The 16,372-nt window shown below is 41.6% G+C and overlaps 1 protein-coding gene and 1 long non-coding RNA gene across 5 annotated transcripts in view; one reads left to right on the forward strand and one right to left on the reverse strand.

Moving 5' to 3' along the window:
- The window catches only part of LOC142045845 (uncharacterized), a 43,926-nt gene that overhangs the window by 11,911 nt on the left and 15,643 nt on the right, over positions 1-16,372 (forward strand). The window contains exon 2 of the long non-coding RNA XR_012654743.1: positions 13,816-13,997. This is a non-coding gene — a long non-coding RNA (uncharacterized LOC142045845). The remainder of the gene's footprint in view (positions 1-13,815; positions 13,998-16,372) is intronic.
- The window catches only part of CNKSR2 (connector enhancer of kinase suppressor of Ras 2), a 401,265-nt gene that overhangs the window by 6,482 nt on the left and 378,411 nt on the right, over positions 1-16,372 (reverse strand). The window contains exon 21 of one of the 4 annotated variants that reach the window (XM_075059992.1): positions 11,124-11,788. The exons of the other annotated variants lie outside the window; for them this stretch is intronic. Within the exon in view, the coding sequence (XP_074916093.1) occupies positions 11,784-11,788 (5 nt within the window). The 3' untranslated portion in view covers positions 11,124-11,783. Of the gene's footprint in view, positions 1-11,123; positions 11,789-16,372 lie in introns of those variants that run through there. 4 annotated transcript variants of the gene reach the window in all.

Below are 16,372 nucleotides of genomic sequence, written 5' to 3' on the forward strand. Positions count from 1 at the left end.
GTGAAAGGGCCTGAGGGGTAACTTGAGCAAGAGAATTTCCATTTGCAGAATCACTATCACCATCTCAATGATTTAAGATGGGAAGGGACATCTTGGCTGGATGAAAAATGGTATATTTGGTAGCAGACGCTATGCTGATATTGGCAGCAATGAAGAGTCCAGAAGGCCCCCGTCTGTACTCCATCCTGACGGTTGGCAGACAGACGTACTCAAAGGATAGTGGTATGGTGTCAGCCAATTCTTTAAAAGCAGCAGAGAATCCTGTGGCACCTTATAGACTAACAGAAATTTAGAAATTTTTGTCTGTTAGTCTATAAGGTGCCACAGGATTCTCTGCTGCTTTTACAGATCCAGACTAACATGGCCACCCCTCTGATACTAGCCAATTCTTTGAAATATTTCCCCTCTATCCACATACCTCACTTCCATCTTACTTGAGTTTATCTTCATCCAGGCACTGATATCACTTAGGAACTGGGGTAGTCAGCTGCATTTGGAAGTAGGGCTGGGCTTTGGTGTGAAGGATTGAGCAGTGAGGAAAAGAGAGCCAGTGAGGTGTCTCTGAGCATTTAGGATTTGCTCTGCATTTAGACCCCTTTGTTAGTAATGTCAGATACCTCTGCAGAGGCTACATCACCACCTTGTCCCAGTGGAATGCTCCCGCACCCTGGGAAATATAAAGACAACAGCACTGCTCTTAGTGACTGGAGCTGCCTCTCAATCAGCTCCTGGGGGCGGTGGGGTGAGACTTTTCACTTAATAACTTCATTTTAAAGCTTCACCCCAAATTTGGAAATTCTGGCAAAACCTTTAGCTAAGTGGCTAACGTCCAGGGCTTTAAAGATGAATTGCAAAAATTTACCTTTTAAATACCTAAATCTTTCTAAGGTTTCCAAATTTAAAAATATACAAGCTGTGACGGGATGGATTCTCTTTCTCTAGTTATTCCATAACAAAAGGGCAAAGGATGAGGGACAAGAGTGCCAGTTCATAGACAGTTAAATATTATCATGGAGGTCCAAGTCCCAATACATATGTTAGAGGGCTGAAGCCATTTTTTCCCTCTGTGTGTTCCTAAAAGAAAAGTTCCTGAGGGAGGGTAGGCAGAACACCCTCTTCTCCTTCACTTCCTTTCCTGAGGGCAACCACTATCATGGTAACATCCATGTAGTAGCAGTTGTCATGCTGTTGTAGATGTTCATTGTTTGGTTGCTGTAACTCTGTATTAACCCTCTTGTACGGTGTGAATTTGGGTATGAGTGGAAGATTGTCTCCTTCCTCACTCAGCTATCTCCTTTCCCTTCTATTTCTTTTTTGTCTGCATGGCAGGTGTGGCTCTCTGGAACTGTGGTGGGGGCTGGGAGTTTACTCCTGGAATTGGTTCCTATGATTAGAAGCTCCTGATCTCACAGATTGAGACAGAGTACCCTGCAGTAAGACACCTGTGGCTGACCCCTGCTAGCTGATTCGAGCACACAGGGCTCTGGCTGTGGGGCTGTTTAACTGTGGTGTAGACATTTGGGTTCAGGCTGCAGCCCAAGCTCTGGCACACTCCTAACCTCTCAGGGCCCTAGAGCCTGGGCTCCAGCCCGAGGGTCAACACCACACTTAAACAGCTCTTTGGCCTGAGTCCTGGAAGCCTGAATCAGCTGGCATGTTCCATCTACAGATTTTTAATTGCAGTGTAGATATACCCTAACGTAAAAGCATCATGATCTGAGATTAAAGTAAGAGTGTCACCCTTTTAATTTTGATCTAAGCAAGCTCATGGTTAAGTGACTGGGTTAGTAATACACCCATATGCCAACGGAAGGCCTCAGAGCGCTACAGCTGTCTGATATGTTGCACTAGCATTACAGTTTCTTTAAGGAAGAATCAGGCCTCCAGGGATACCTGATTCAGATACAGAACAGATTCTGGAGCAGGGCTTTAGGCCTAGAGGGATTCACAGACGGATTTTTAGAATGGCACCACAAACATTAGGTTGTTATTCATTATTCTGAGTTGGCACCTGAGTCCCAGACTGCGTTCCTCTAGCCACCTGGCTCCTCTGAAATAATGGGGTTCGGATTTCCATATACTGCTGCAGGGGAGAGTCCCTAATCTGGAACATGGATTGTTATTCCTGGCCACATCCATTTCTTGAGCAGCTTTTTCACTTGGGTATAGAACAGCCCCACGTGTACTTTGCGGCACACCAGGCCTAAATTCTATAGCGAGGTCTCCAATTGCTACATCACAGTGGTGCCAGTCTGTGACAATGAAATTTCTGCTGCAGATTCAAGTATATTTCAACATCAGACATTTTTTAATTTAATTAAATGTGAAACTGAATAATACTCAGCACAGAAGCAGCTGCATTAGTTTGATATTCAAGTTCGTTTTGCAAGAGTTTGTGGACATGTATGTTACATGCATTCTGAATTTAGAAAGAAGCGCAGAAAACATTTTATGAGAACGAATGGAGTTTTTGCAGCTGACAGAGAAATTCACAGAATCATGTAATATCAGTTGGAAGGACTGAGGAGGTCATCTAGTCAACCCTCTGTCAAAGCAGGGACCCTCAATCACCCACACAAACATGCCAGCCAGGGCTTTGGATCAGCTCTGACTTTAAATAACCTTCCTAAGAAGGAGATTCCACCACCTCCTCTAAGGTAACTCATTCCAGCGCGTCACCACCCTGCCTAATGAAAAAAGTTATTTTTAATATCAACCATAAATCTCCACCACTGCAACTTGAGACCATCTTTATTTCCTTTGTTCACTGCCACCACTACAACAGTCTAGATCCATCCTCTTTGCGAACCCCTTTCAGGTAGTTGAAAGCAGCTAACAAATCCCCCCTCATTTTCTGTTCTGCCGAACTAAATATCCTAGTTCCTCAGCCTCTCTCTTAAGTCATGTGCTCCAGTCCCCTAATCATTTTTGTTGCCGTCTTCATGACTCTTTCCAATTTTTCCACACCCTTCTTGTAGTGTGGGGCCCAAAACTGGACACAATACGCAGATAAGGCCTTTCCAATGCCAAATAGAGGGGAATAATCACATCCCTTGATCTGCTGGCAATGCTCCTACTTATACACCCAAAATGCTGTTAGCCTTCTTGGCAAGAAGGGCACACTGTTGACTCATATCCAGCTTCCTGTCCACTGTAACCTCTAGGTCCTTTTCTGCAGAACTGCTGCCTAGCCATTCAATCCCTAGTCTGTAGCAGTGCATGGTATTCTTCTGTCCTAAGTAGAGGACTCTGGTTGGGACTTTTGGTACCACATTAAGGGATGAGAAATGATTTAAGTTAAAGACATGCAGATACACTTTGGGACTTTGGCAGTGCAATCCCATTTGTGAGCGATCTGAGTTTCGTGTGTTGGTGGGAGTTAACTAGTTTCTTGCCCCAGATATCCTTGTCAATAGCCAGTTGCTCCACTATTCCTCTTTACATTATTTCCCCCAGCATATCCAAGATCAATAGGTCAAACATTAGCTGGATATTGCTACTAAAAGGATCAGAGTGAAACAGTTACCACTGCTGATATTTACATAATAGTATTAGGTTTCAGATGTAACTCTTTATTGAGTTGAACAGGAGTAGGCCAGACCACTGAGAAGTATTGCTGTCTGTTTGCAGGCTCGGGAAGACAACACTGAACCAGTGACATTCAGAAGGTTGCATATTCAATACTATGGGTTAGAGCATGACTCTGTGGCAGGGGACAGATGTTATAGACAGAATCACAGAAAACACAGAGCCCCAAGCATAGATTTCTCATCACCCTTCTAATCTTAGTCTCGAAAGTTTTGTTACTTTCTTCAGAAAGGTACCAGAAGAACTACAGATTACATCCAATTCTATTAGCACACACATCATCTGTGCAAAGGTAACACAACACCATCAGCCTTCAACTTTGTCACTCAGCAGGCTGAGTGTGCAGGTGTTTCAAGGACCTACAGTCCTCCTTTTGAGGCTTGCAGGCTTTTAAGCACCTGCTCATCATACTTCTGCTGATCTTCCCAATGTCACTAAGATTCCTCTCCTCATCTTTAGGTTATTCTTTCCTTTTGGATTGCCAGCCACCTGAGCATATCTTCAGTATTTTGGGGAAAAAGGGCTTTTGCAGTTGGTGAGGTCTGCAAGGCAGTTGCCTCTTCCCATTTCCCTTTTGTGGCTGCACTCCTTTTCTCCATTCCCCTCCACCTGTCTTCTATCCTCCAGGCTTGCTACGTTGTTTTCTTCTTCAAAGAATTAAATGTTTTGCTTTGCTAACTTTTACTACTTGACTACATGCTTCATCCAGCTATTCAGCCCCTCACACGCTTAGCCAGTACTTACCTGTAATTAATTAATGATGCACTTGAACAAAATTACCATCTTCTGAAAACCTTGAGAAAGTTGAGCTATACCCGTATTGGTTTATATGTCAGAGAGTGAGCAAGCTGAAAATTATCAATCTGAAATCCCTGTGCTCCACTGAAATCTAAACTCCTATTTTCATTCCTTTTGAGGAGGTCACACTCTCTGGCTGAGAAACCAGCTCAGCTGAACTTTCCCAGGATCTTGGGGAGGTAATTTTATTAGAAAAAGGCACTAATCACATTATTAAACAGCTACTCCCCCCCACCCCGAAATCTCACATGATTTGCTTTGAACTTTACAGCAAAGCCTTGACAATTCATCTTTAGCACCTGGAAACTGACTTCATGAAAACTTCTAAGACCATTTCGTGGCTGCTAGAGAGTGCCATGCCAGGGACAAGGGGGGGTTTCTGGGCATAGATAAGTGGGCAGGTTGGGAGTATTAGATAAAGGAAGTCCTGAGCCTCCCTCCACCCCCATGCAAAAATCTTCCCTCCTTCCTTGTTTGCCTTCTTGACACTGAGGGCAGATCCACATTAAAAGGTGGTTGTTGCCCACATGTTAAGCTAACACATGGTAACTAACTTGAGGTAAACTCCTAGTGCAGACAAGGCACTTTGTAGTTCTCACATGTGTTAGCAGGTTGAGATAAACACTAGGTGTCTGGGATTTAGCTAATACATAGTAAGCAAACATATGAACTGCTAATGAAGACAAGACCTAATACATGACCTGGTCTCCCTTGCTCAGTCGGTCAGCCAGCAGAAGCATCAGGATGTCAGGCTTGGAGTGGGGCAGGACCAGTATGAATAAGGCAATTGGAAAAAGAACATGGAGACAGGTGAGCAGGGTGAGGCAGCATTCTGCTTGGCAGCATCTTCCGGTGCTCAACAAAAGAAGGGCTACGGGAACAAAGTAGGGAAATAGGAGGGATCTCATTATGTTTAGAGAAAGGAGAGCAAGAAGGCATAAGGAGAGAGAAGGTGGGATTTGGTTGGGTTGGATGGATGGGAAGAGACACTGAAGAGAAGTAACCTATTCTTCAGATTCTCAGGGTACGTCTATACTACTAGCCAGATTGGCAGGCAGTGTTTGATGTATCGGGGATCAATTTATCGCATCTTCTCTGGATGAGATAAATTGATCTGTGAATCGACGCCCATCCTCTACCTCAGCAGGAGGAGTAAGCGGAATCGACGGGGGTACCGCGGCAGTCGACTCGCCACCGTGAGGATGGCCAGGTAAATCAAACTAAGATACTTTGACTTCAGCTATGTGAATAGCATAGCTGAAGTTGTGTGTCTTAGTTCGAATCCCCCCGCTAGTGTAGCCCAGGCCTTAGTGCAAAATGGCAGGGTACCATAAATTTGCCGTCAGAGCCCTAACGGTTACTGTTCACGGGACAGGGATCCTGAGATAAGTTTACATTACACAAGGGGAGGGCGGGTCAAAGTTTACAATTCAAAGAAACAGGAATTTAAATAGTTTCTACATCTATTTAGATAGAAGACTGGCAGACAAAACTGGATATTCTCTCTCTCTCAATTTAGTCTAAGGACATGTCTATACTGCAGTAAAACACCCGTAGCTGGCCCATGTCAGCTGACTCAGGCTCGCAGGGCTCAGGCTGAGGGGCTATCAAACTACAGTGTAGATGTTCAGGCTTGGGCAGAAACCAAGGGGAAGGGAACAGAGCCTAGGTTCCAGCCTGATCCTGAATGTCTACACTGTAATTTGATAGCACCGGAAAGCCCAAGTCAGCTGACAGGGTAGCCACGGGTGTTTTGATGCAGTGTAGTCATACCCTCAACCAAAAGAAGAGAACCACTCAAACCAGTGGAAGGTAAAATTTTAGGAAACTGCATCTGCACACGAAGTCACCTCTGTGAAGTACATTTATAAAGGAAGCCATAGTTAGATGAAAAGTCAGCTCATAGGAGGAGAGCAGTGTAGTTCCCACGGGTGATTACTGAGAAAAAAAACAATTGGCACACTGTTTATGTACAGCATAGAGTAGGCAGGAGGTAAAATGAGATACAATTCTGGTCTGCATGGAAACCAAATGCTAATCAGCTAGTCAGCATGATTTAGGACAGATTCTTCTATTAAAGTGCAAAAGGAAAGCTATATCATTTATCATCTCCTTCTCTGCACTTACAGTAAAATAAAAGTCTGAATGTTATTTTGTTTCTTAAAATGAGCCCTTTTTCAAAGGTAAATGCAAGCTGTGTTAATCTCTGGGTTTCTTTTGAAATTCTGCAGATCACTTTTCTTTGCGTCATCCCTCCCCTTTTCACCTTCTATCTCTCCTGCCCTCTCTGTTTCTTTCAATCCCCTTCCTTTTTGTTCTTCTTTCAAATTAGTTGGATGCTAATATTGAAACTTTATTGTTAAATTTATTCACCTAAATTTGGTTCATTGCTGATTATGTACTCTATGTATCTTATGACTTTTAAAACAAAACTTGTATTTGTGGATAATCTAAGCACTATACCCAGATGTACCGACACTTTTTTCCTAACCTGGTTATATAACCATTATATAATGTTTTAACATTAGAGCTGCCACTAAGTCAGTCAACAACGCAGAGATGAATGAGTGCTTCAGAAAGGCCCGTGTACTGGGATGAGGTCAAGGGATAGATAAGTGTTTCCTAGAACTCTCACTGAATTAGGGGAGGGATGTCCTTAAAAACAAGCTGTAATACGCATTTCCAGAGTAAGTTTTAGCAGCTGGAGAATCAGAGAACTGGAGTATTAAGGAAACAGGCTACACCACTGCCTCCTGTGCAGGGGAAGTGTATCTGGGAAATTTATACCTATGTCCTATTTACTCCTATTATGTAACCTTTAAGACAAAGAGGAAATTCTCAAGGAAGTCTGCACAGCAGAGCTCAATGGTATACTCATCATCTGAGACCTAGGGCCTGATTCTCCTCTTTTTGTTGGTGAAATTGGTTCCTTGAAAATCGGGAGAACCAGATTCCTAGTCTTTGTAGGGTCTGAGGTATATTAATCGTATTGAAGTAACACCTTACGGGCCTCAGCCCCATTATGGTAGGCACAGTACAAGCACGTACCAATATGATCCCTGCCGTGAAGAGTGTACATTCTCAGGCTATTTAACTTCCACTGTTTGTGATGCATCAGCTCAGAGGCATTAATGACAGAAGGGACCTTGATGATCACCTAGTCTGATCTCCTGCACATTGCAGGCCACAGAACCTCACCCACAGAAGTCCTGTAATAGACCCATAGCCTCTGGCTGAGTTACTGAAGTCTTCAAATCATGATTTAAAGACTTCAGATCACAGAGAATCCACCATTTACTTCAGTTTAAACCAGCAAGTGACTCATGCCCCACACAGCAGAGGAAAGCAAACACCCTGCAGGGTTTCTGCCAATCTGACTTGGCAATCAGTTAGACCCTGAAGATGCTGGAAAGACCCTCCAGCCAGACACCCGGAAAAGAATTCTCTGTAATAACTCAGAGCCCTCGCCATCTAGTGTCTCATCACTGGCTATTGGTGAAATTTGCTACTAGCAGTCACAGATGGATCACATGCCACTGTAGGCAGTCTCGTCATACTATCCCCTCCATAAAGTTATCAAGCTCAGTCTGGAAGCCAGTTAGGTGTTTTGCCCCCACTGCTCCCCTTGGAAGGATGTTCCAGAACTTCACTTAAGTATGACTGTACTACCGAGTGCAAAAAGTGCACAGAAAAAATAAAATTCAAATAAAAATAAAATAATTCCTAACAGTAACAAGAAACTGATGATTAGCAGCAAAATTTGTTGGCAATGATAAATATTTATAATTATATCCTTTAATATTTGGTTTAAGTGCTTTACTTACATTATCTTCCATACCGAAATGTCAATTTAATTTTTATTTGCTGCTTTTTTTTTTTTTTTGAAGTGACTCACTGGGAAAATTTTACATAGTGAAAGAGGCTCTCTTGTCAATTTCCTGTTTCTTTTCTATGCTACATGCTGAAATTAGTGTTTAATTTTGATGCAAACTGTTAAAGTGAAATAAACATTGCATTCACCATTACCATTTCCCCCGCAAGCTTCCTCTCATTCTCCTCAGCTGAGGGACAAAGTAAAACCATGCCACCCTGAAAGATAGTTGAAGTATTCAGGGGACAGTGCAAGTGGAGAGACGGTTTGTGTCACTGTATAAATGGGGGCACTGACACTTTTAAATGGATAATGATTTCCCTATGGATTAGTCCAGCAGCAACCATTTGGAAGCAATTATTTCTTCAGCAAAACATTCTTTTCATAAACCTAAACTGAAAGGGCACATGATGTTGCAAAAGGTTAAATGACAAATGGTAGGGACAGTTGGACATAGCTACATTACTCATCAGTCCAATTCGAGCGACACTCACTCTTGTACAACAGCAATGTCTGTCAAGGTTTATAGGGTTGGTACCTAACTAAGCTTGAATAGAGTACCTATTCCTAGTACATCACCTGTTCACTGAGAACAGGAACCCTACTCCACAGGGATAGTAAATGTCATATCTGTTATGCTTTATTTCCCTGGAAACTACAACACAGGGTGAAATTTCCAAAAGCGTTTAAGTTACTTAGGAGCCTCAAATCTATTTTCGAAAGTGTCTTAGGCACCTCTGAAAATTGGACTTAAACACTTTTGAAAATTCTACTCATAGGTTTTATTTAGAACATGTCATATATGCCAATGTTCTTGCAGATTTCCTGATAATGGCACTGATTAGACCTCAGACTAATTAATCTGTACCTTAATTTACATTTTACTTATTTAAGGCATGACATTGCAAGATGTAAAGCTTGTCAGGTGCTGAATGCCCTCAACACCACTATAGTCTGTTCTCTTCTAAGTATCACCTAGGACTGGGCCCCTACATAGCACCTTTGGTAGCAAAACCTAAAACAACAACAATTTAACAGCAATATACTCTTTATCACAGATTTCTTATGCAATTAAATGTTTAGATGCTGAATAAACTTTTGAACATGGAACGTGTACACTTTAACAAAAAACGTTCTCCCAGAATTGGTACCATAATCATGATGGAAGAGACATCTGTCCTATATCCATTAGGAAGAATACGTGTGCGCATTCCCACAGGAAACGGAGTAATAGAGCTTATGGACAAAGGGTATGCAGAGGCAAAGTTGGGTAATTTGCCAATGAGTAATACAGATTTTTTTATTAAGCAGAAAATAATACCTTAAAAAACCCTAACCTAATGAATAAATCAACGGTCTTCATTAAAGAAACATTAACTGCCATTTTCCAAACTTTATTTTAAGGCATACAGAAAAAATATTTGACAAATATGTATGGAATTATTTCATGGGCTGCTAATTGCAGCCCTTTGGAATCCCTCTCAAAAATGGTAATGCTCCATTCAGTACAGTCTGTGAGAGGAAAAAATGAAGCTGAAGTTAAAATGAACAGTGGGGCAGATATATTAGCTCCTTCTGGCCTTTGGCAAAAGCAGTAAATGAGCCCTCAGTGGAACCCAAAATGGCAGCCAAAGGACATTTTATATTCTTATCTTGGCTTCCGGTACTCTAATTCATTTCCAAAACATTTCGTTTCTAACTAATTCTGGAGTTTAATGACAGGACGCAAAGCGCTGGTTCAGGTTGCAGGGCATTCCAGCAAGTTTTTAACAATAAATCTTTCAGGTTGCAGAATCTTTATGCGCTTAGCACTGATTTCTCGACACTGGCAGAGGCAAGTATTTCAAAGGCAACATTACATAAAGAGATGAATTCTGCCTTTCTCAAGTGTTGGAAAGAGCAGTAAATTATATTTAAAAATCAATTCCTAAGGATACGCAATTAATAAAAACATGGTGAGTTCATCTGTTTGGTACACAGGCAAAAACTGTATCAATGTACAATTTTGTAAACAACAAGTAACAGTGGGCATACTTTGCTATAATAGGCATGTTCAGTTTCTTGATTGGAAACAATTAAAGACGTCAAAATCATGTTGTTAAATATATAGATTGACTTGTGAAAGGCTCATTAATGTTAAATGGAAACACAATATGCATACTGATGAATATCCTACTAGCATATATGTCAGAGTATACAGGACTTTTATTTTATGAAATTAATATTCAAACTATTATAGTTTTGTTACTGCTATAAAGCAGAGAGATGCAATTTTATTCACTGCACAATTCTTATTTGTGAGGAAAAATGCAAAGTCTACTTATATATAAAAGGAAAATATTTATATATAACTATATATATATAATTTTATTGGTATTAACAGAACGCAACACCATACATTGAGCCAACAGAAAGAAAACATTTCAAAATACATTTTTAAAAGTATCTCTCCATAAGATAATATGAAATATCAAGTAAATAGCATTGACATTATTACAATACACCCGTAGCCAAATATATAAAGGAAAATCCACATTCTAATCACAGAGATAGAGGCAAACATTAACTCACAGGGGAGCCAGAACATAATGATAAATAACAATATCAGAATCTACTTTGAGTGACATCCAGACAAATACTGGTCCCAAAACAACCCCATGGAGTGCAAGTGCTATACAGAGAATACTTGACGCCTGTTCTATGAGGCAGTATCATTCACATGTAAGTCCTAGAAGCTAAAGAGGATTTGTAGATTGTATCTGTGGAGCCTAATAAATCCCAGCATGAGATATCTTCTCCATCATGGTCATCCAAATCAGTTTCAGTGTGCCCTCTGATAATTCATTATAAATCATTAAAACAAATAGTCGGTACACACCTTGACTTGGAAGAATACGCTTAATTTAGTATGATACAGCAAGTTAATTTCCTTCACTTATGTGAAGTACACTTAAATTATATTAGCTTTCTCTGCTTTGCCTGAATGAAGTCACTGAAGTCCATAAAAACAACAGGATTTTATAGTTACCATAGCTGATCCCTCTTTAATTCCTTGAAGTCTGCAGAACACAAATGTGTGTCATCAGAGCCCTTCCCCTGCCACGACCCTCTTCCCCTTCTGTTCTCTTATGCAGGGGGCAGTATTTTCTGCAACTGCGCTCCATGTAGACAGGATATGATTTTGTGCCTAGTCCCATTGTGGAAAGGATGCACTCTTCAAAAGACTGGTAATAGGTCTGCCCCTTTAACACTTTTCTGGAGTCCCCATATCCAGACATTTGGTTGTCTATGCTTTAAAATGTCTGTTCTCTTTTATAAACATCAAAGTTATTCAAGAAGAATTAAACTTTCTGAACGGAGGCCATTAGGTTGCTTGCAAGAGGCTGAAGTTGAGTCTCCGTCGTGCCAATTCTCTCCGTTCTAAATTCTCTAATCATTAGTTTATCAATCTGAGTCCAATCAGTTCAGTGCCAAGAGAAGTGGATCCGATTTGGCATGGAGAGGTTCTATCAACTCTCGCAGTGTATTAGCCTAATATGATAAAGCAGTGATACAATATGATGAAAGAACTGTGATGTGCCATTATTTCCATATCATAGTAGTATATTAGAAATAGCATCATGCAATCTTGATACAAGAGAAAATAGCAAATATGGTAAGATTTTCATAAGGTTTTAGCACTACAATGCTTTTCTTGTCTGCATGCATGTGTGAGCCCAAGGTCATGGCACTGTTTTGGTTTTATACTACGATCCTTCAGAAATTTCAGTTTCTGGTGCACACAAGCTATGTAGGAGTGTGCTGTTTTGCATTTTCAATTTGCATAAACACTTTAAAAAACAGAATGAAGACCAATTAAAAGAAGATCAAATAAACTAATGTATATCTACTTCCTAGTGTAGTCTGGTTTAACCTGGATTAGCCCATTTGGTAAGCACTGGGAGAGATCATGGGAGCGAGGGGGAAGAGAGAGGGAGCCACCTCAACCTCCCTGAATGTACGGGGCATACACAAACATGTCCTACCAGTAGCTAATTATGAAAGAGCAGAAGTGGTGACATAAGGAGATCTGGCTCATTTCACTCTCCCAACTGGAGACCCAGTATTGTGAAGTTATGAATGGAAGATCAGAAATAGGGACAGGCCATTTCATTTTACCTGACTTTTGAACATATGATGTTAGTGTGGGTTCAAACATCATGACACTCTTGAAACTTATTGGGTCTGTGTTCTTAAGAGGGGAAAATACTAGCATATAGTAAAATTATATAAAGCCAGGCTGGCATAAATAGATACTATGTCTATTTTACTATATGCTGTATGTATTTTTAACACACATATATATACATATACAAACAAGTTTTGCTTTTTAAATTTAATCACTCTGGGAAAGTGCCCCTGGATTTAAACTACACAGAATAAAAAGGTTTGTGAATATAATCTGGCTTTACTAATATAGCCAAACCGTAATTTAATTGGTGAAGTTCACCCATCCCTTTTCAGGGAGAATGTTTCCCCCCTAAAAGAGAGCACCTAGGATGGGAAGAGGTGACAAGATCAGAAAGTTCCTCTTTTACACTTCAGTGTATAGCAGATCACCAGGGTTGAATGAACAGAAAAGAGCTACTACCCCAATAATGGAAGAGAGATACTAACAGAAATCCTGGATGGAAAGAATGATAGGCCCATTTAGTTCATCTCCCATCTTCTCAAAGAAAAAAAGCATCTCTCAATAGGTATAACACTTAAATGCTTTGGGGCTCCACATGGAGCTGCATTCTACCCTTAAATTCTTTGATAGTGCTATTTCACAACTAGCAATTGTGCAAGCTATTCTGCATGCCAAAGCAAAGGGGGGGGGGGGAGGAGAACAGCTCATATAACAATAACCCGAGTATTTAAGTCTATAGGAGTTCTTACATAATCTATTGTCTAAAATAAGGAACACTTATCCTGTTGCTTTGCAAGTAGTAAAAAAAGGCAGATTTCAAAAGTTGCATGACTAACAATCTATTTTGATCAGGTATATTAATCCAGAATCCACTTTATTTCTGCACACTACAGGCTGATCTACATATTGTGTGTGTGTGTGTTTTGTGGGGGGGGAAAGGGGTTGCTTGCGGGGGTGGGGAGTGAGTGGCACAGAAAAGGGAAACTTCTTCACCCTTGAGCCTGTTTTAAAACATTATGTAATATTTTCAACATTTAAAATAATATTCACATGGTCTTTGGTCTGCTGGGAAGAAGTGGTTAGGAGAAGACCTTACATAGGAGTTTGAAGAATCTGCGGTATCTGTATTGCACCATTAGCTCTGAAATCTCACATAACTGGGTTCAGGATGTTAATGCTTCATTTTCCTGACGTTTTACCAGAAATAAGTTGACTCTTGGACTTTGTCAAAAGCAGCAGGGTTCACTTACATTACAACAAGGCTGCATTAACTACTGGATATCTAAAACCAGTTCTTTTATGTACCCTAAGTAAGACAGCTGGAAATCCAATGTGCTTTTATAGGGGGGCCTTCCATGTTGACTGTGTCCCCCTTTTTGACTGGCAGAATGCACCATGGCCTTCTCTGGTTGGTGGCACTGGCACAGGAAATTTTTATGGAGCTACAATCCAATTACATTTTGGATTAGAAGGTGACAAATTCCTCAAAGAACTTTTAGCAAGAAATTCCTGTGAAGAGACTATTCAGTAATGTTTTAACAGGTATTGTGGTAATACCATCATGCAATGGTAAGTTCTTTTTTGTCATGCTTTAGATCAATGTTTCCCAAACTGGGGTTGCTGCTTGTGCAGGGAAAGCCTCTGGCAGGCTGGGCCGCTTTGTTTAACTGCCCCGTTCATCAGGGAAGGCTCTATGTTTTTTGGCGCCCCAAGCACGGCAGTGAGGAAGCCTTGATGGGGTTTCTGCAGGAGGTCTTCCGGTCACCTGGATTTGGCGACGGTTCTGCAGGTAATCTACCAGTCCTGCACCTTCGGCGTACCCGCTGCCGAATTGTCGCTGAAGCCACGGGACTGGTGGACCTCCCGCAGAAACACCGCTGAAGGCTCCCTGACTGTTGCCCTCATGGTGACCAGCATGCCGCCCACCTCCGGCTTGCCGCCCCAGGCACGCACTTCCTGTTCTGGTGTCTGGAGCCACCCCTGCCGTCCGCCGGTCCGGCCGATCGCGGCTCCCCCTGGCCACAGTTCACCACTGCAGGCCAATGGGAGCTGCTGGAAGCGGCGGCCAGTATGTCCCTCAGCCCGCGCCGCTTCCAGCAGCTCCCATTGGCCTGGAGCAGCAAACCGCGGCTAGTGGGAGCCGCGATTGGCCGCACCTGCGGACAGAACAGGTAAACAAGCTGGCCTAATCCACGAGGGGCTTTCCCTACACAAGCGGTGTCCCAAGTTTGGGAAACACTGCTTTAGATCTATTATCACAGTTCCACTATTAGTTATCCACAGTGCACTATTACAGATATGTGAATATATTGCAGTCCTATTTACTTGTTGGCTATTTAAAGGTAAACAAAGTGAAAACTCATTTTTATAATTATTAAGCATGCTTGGGGGCTAAATAATTTATTTTACTACTTTACAGTAATTGCTTTTAAAATCACAACAGATGCCAGAGTATAGCCCTATATTAATAAAAAATATTGTGCTAATTGTATTATGAAGTGTTCATAAATGTCAGCTTTTTATAGCAGGCAGCGTATTACGTTACGACACATGGTTTGCTTAATTTTCTTTTTGTAAATCATTCACAAACTGAGTCTGTATTCTTTTTTCACAGCATTTGCCAAATAATTTATACAATGACGTTTCAGCCTATGAGTTCTATTTGAACAGTTCACTTTGGTTATTGCTATTCATAGTGTGTGACTGATCACCAAAGTCACATTATATTGTTTCTGTTGCCTTGCAAGAGGTCAGCTTTTTAGAAACAGATCAAATGACACACAATGAACAAGTAATGCACTTTTTGAATGAATAAACATTATGAGACTTGCAAACATTTTGACAATTAAACCAGCTGTAGTTCACATATAACAATTAATATAACCCTATGAGAGACAGTGAATTGATCTGATCATATTTATTCATCAATTATTAAAACAGTTCTAAGGGCAAATGACTCCCCTAAAGTGGTTACACAGCCAACACTCCTTGCTAGAAATCTTTGAAGATTCCTACAACTACTGGAACAACGTAAGAAACGTGTGGTAGTTATGTATTTGGGCCAGTTTGCAGGAGTGGGAGGTCCGGTCCATATCAAAAGTGGCTGCAAGAGAATGAATGCACAGGATTGTATATGAACCCAGTGAATAAGACAGAAGGTATGTTCAGTCAGGCCCCTTAAATAGTTGAGAAGATCACAAATTTTCCAAGTATGACAGCAAAAAAGAAAACGGAAGGTGTGCAGAAGATTGCAGAAGGTGTGCAGAAGGTGTGCAGCTGTGGGAAATGATTGGGAGTCACACTCAATAAAGGAACTTACTGAGACATCAGATTTTAAAATGACTTCAGTACACAGAGTTCTAAATGAAGGGAGAGATGTATAAGGTGAAAGCCATCATGCAGCATTGCCTCTCTTTTCCCCTGTGAGAGCTGCACACAGAAATGAGGGCACACCAGCAGTCATTAACGAGCAGCTAACTTGAGAGAAGCCTCACTTTGATCTGATTTTTAACAAAACACATAATACATTACTGCAGTCTTCTGGGAGCACACAGGGCCGTCCTTAGCCATAGACAAAATAGACAGCCGCCTAGGGCACCAAAAGGTCTGGGGGCACCAGACAGGAAGCAGTGGAGCATGTAAGAGCAAGACTGCTGGGTCCTAGAGAGAGCTGAATGCAGCACAGTCTGAGGAAGGTGATTGGCTGCGGAAAGGGCTGGGAGAAGGAACTCACCTGCAGGGGTGGAAGCTTATATGGGCTCGAGCGGGTGCTCAAGCACCAGGAATATTCAAAGCTGGGGATTGTGCTCCACCAATATTTGGAGCTGGGGTTTCTCCCCTGCCCCCTCCTCGGAGCTTCCCTGCCTGAAAGAAAACAGCCAGTGTCTCTCCCTTTGTTTGTGCTGCTTTTGCCTAAGGCTATAGAGATCAGTGGCAGGTAGGAG

This window comes from Chelonoidis abingdonii, chromosome 1 (genome assembly GCF_003597395.2).
Source record: "Chelonoidis abingdonii isolate Lonesome George chromosome 1, CheloAbing_2.0, whole genome shotgun sequence".
In the NCBI taxonomy this organism is placed as follows: Eukaryota; Metazoa; Chordata; order Testudines; family Testudinidae; genus Chelonoidis; species Chelonoidis abingdonii.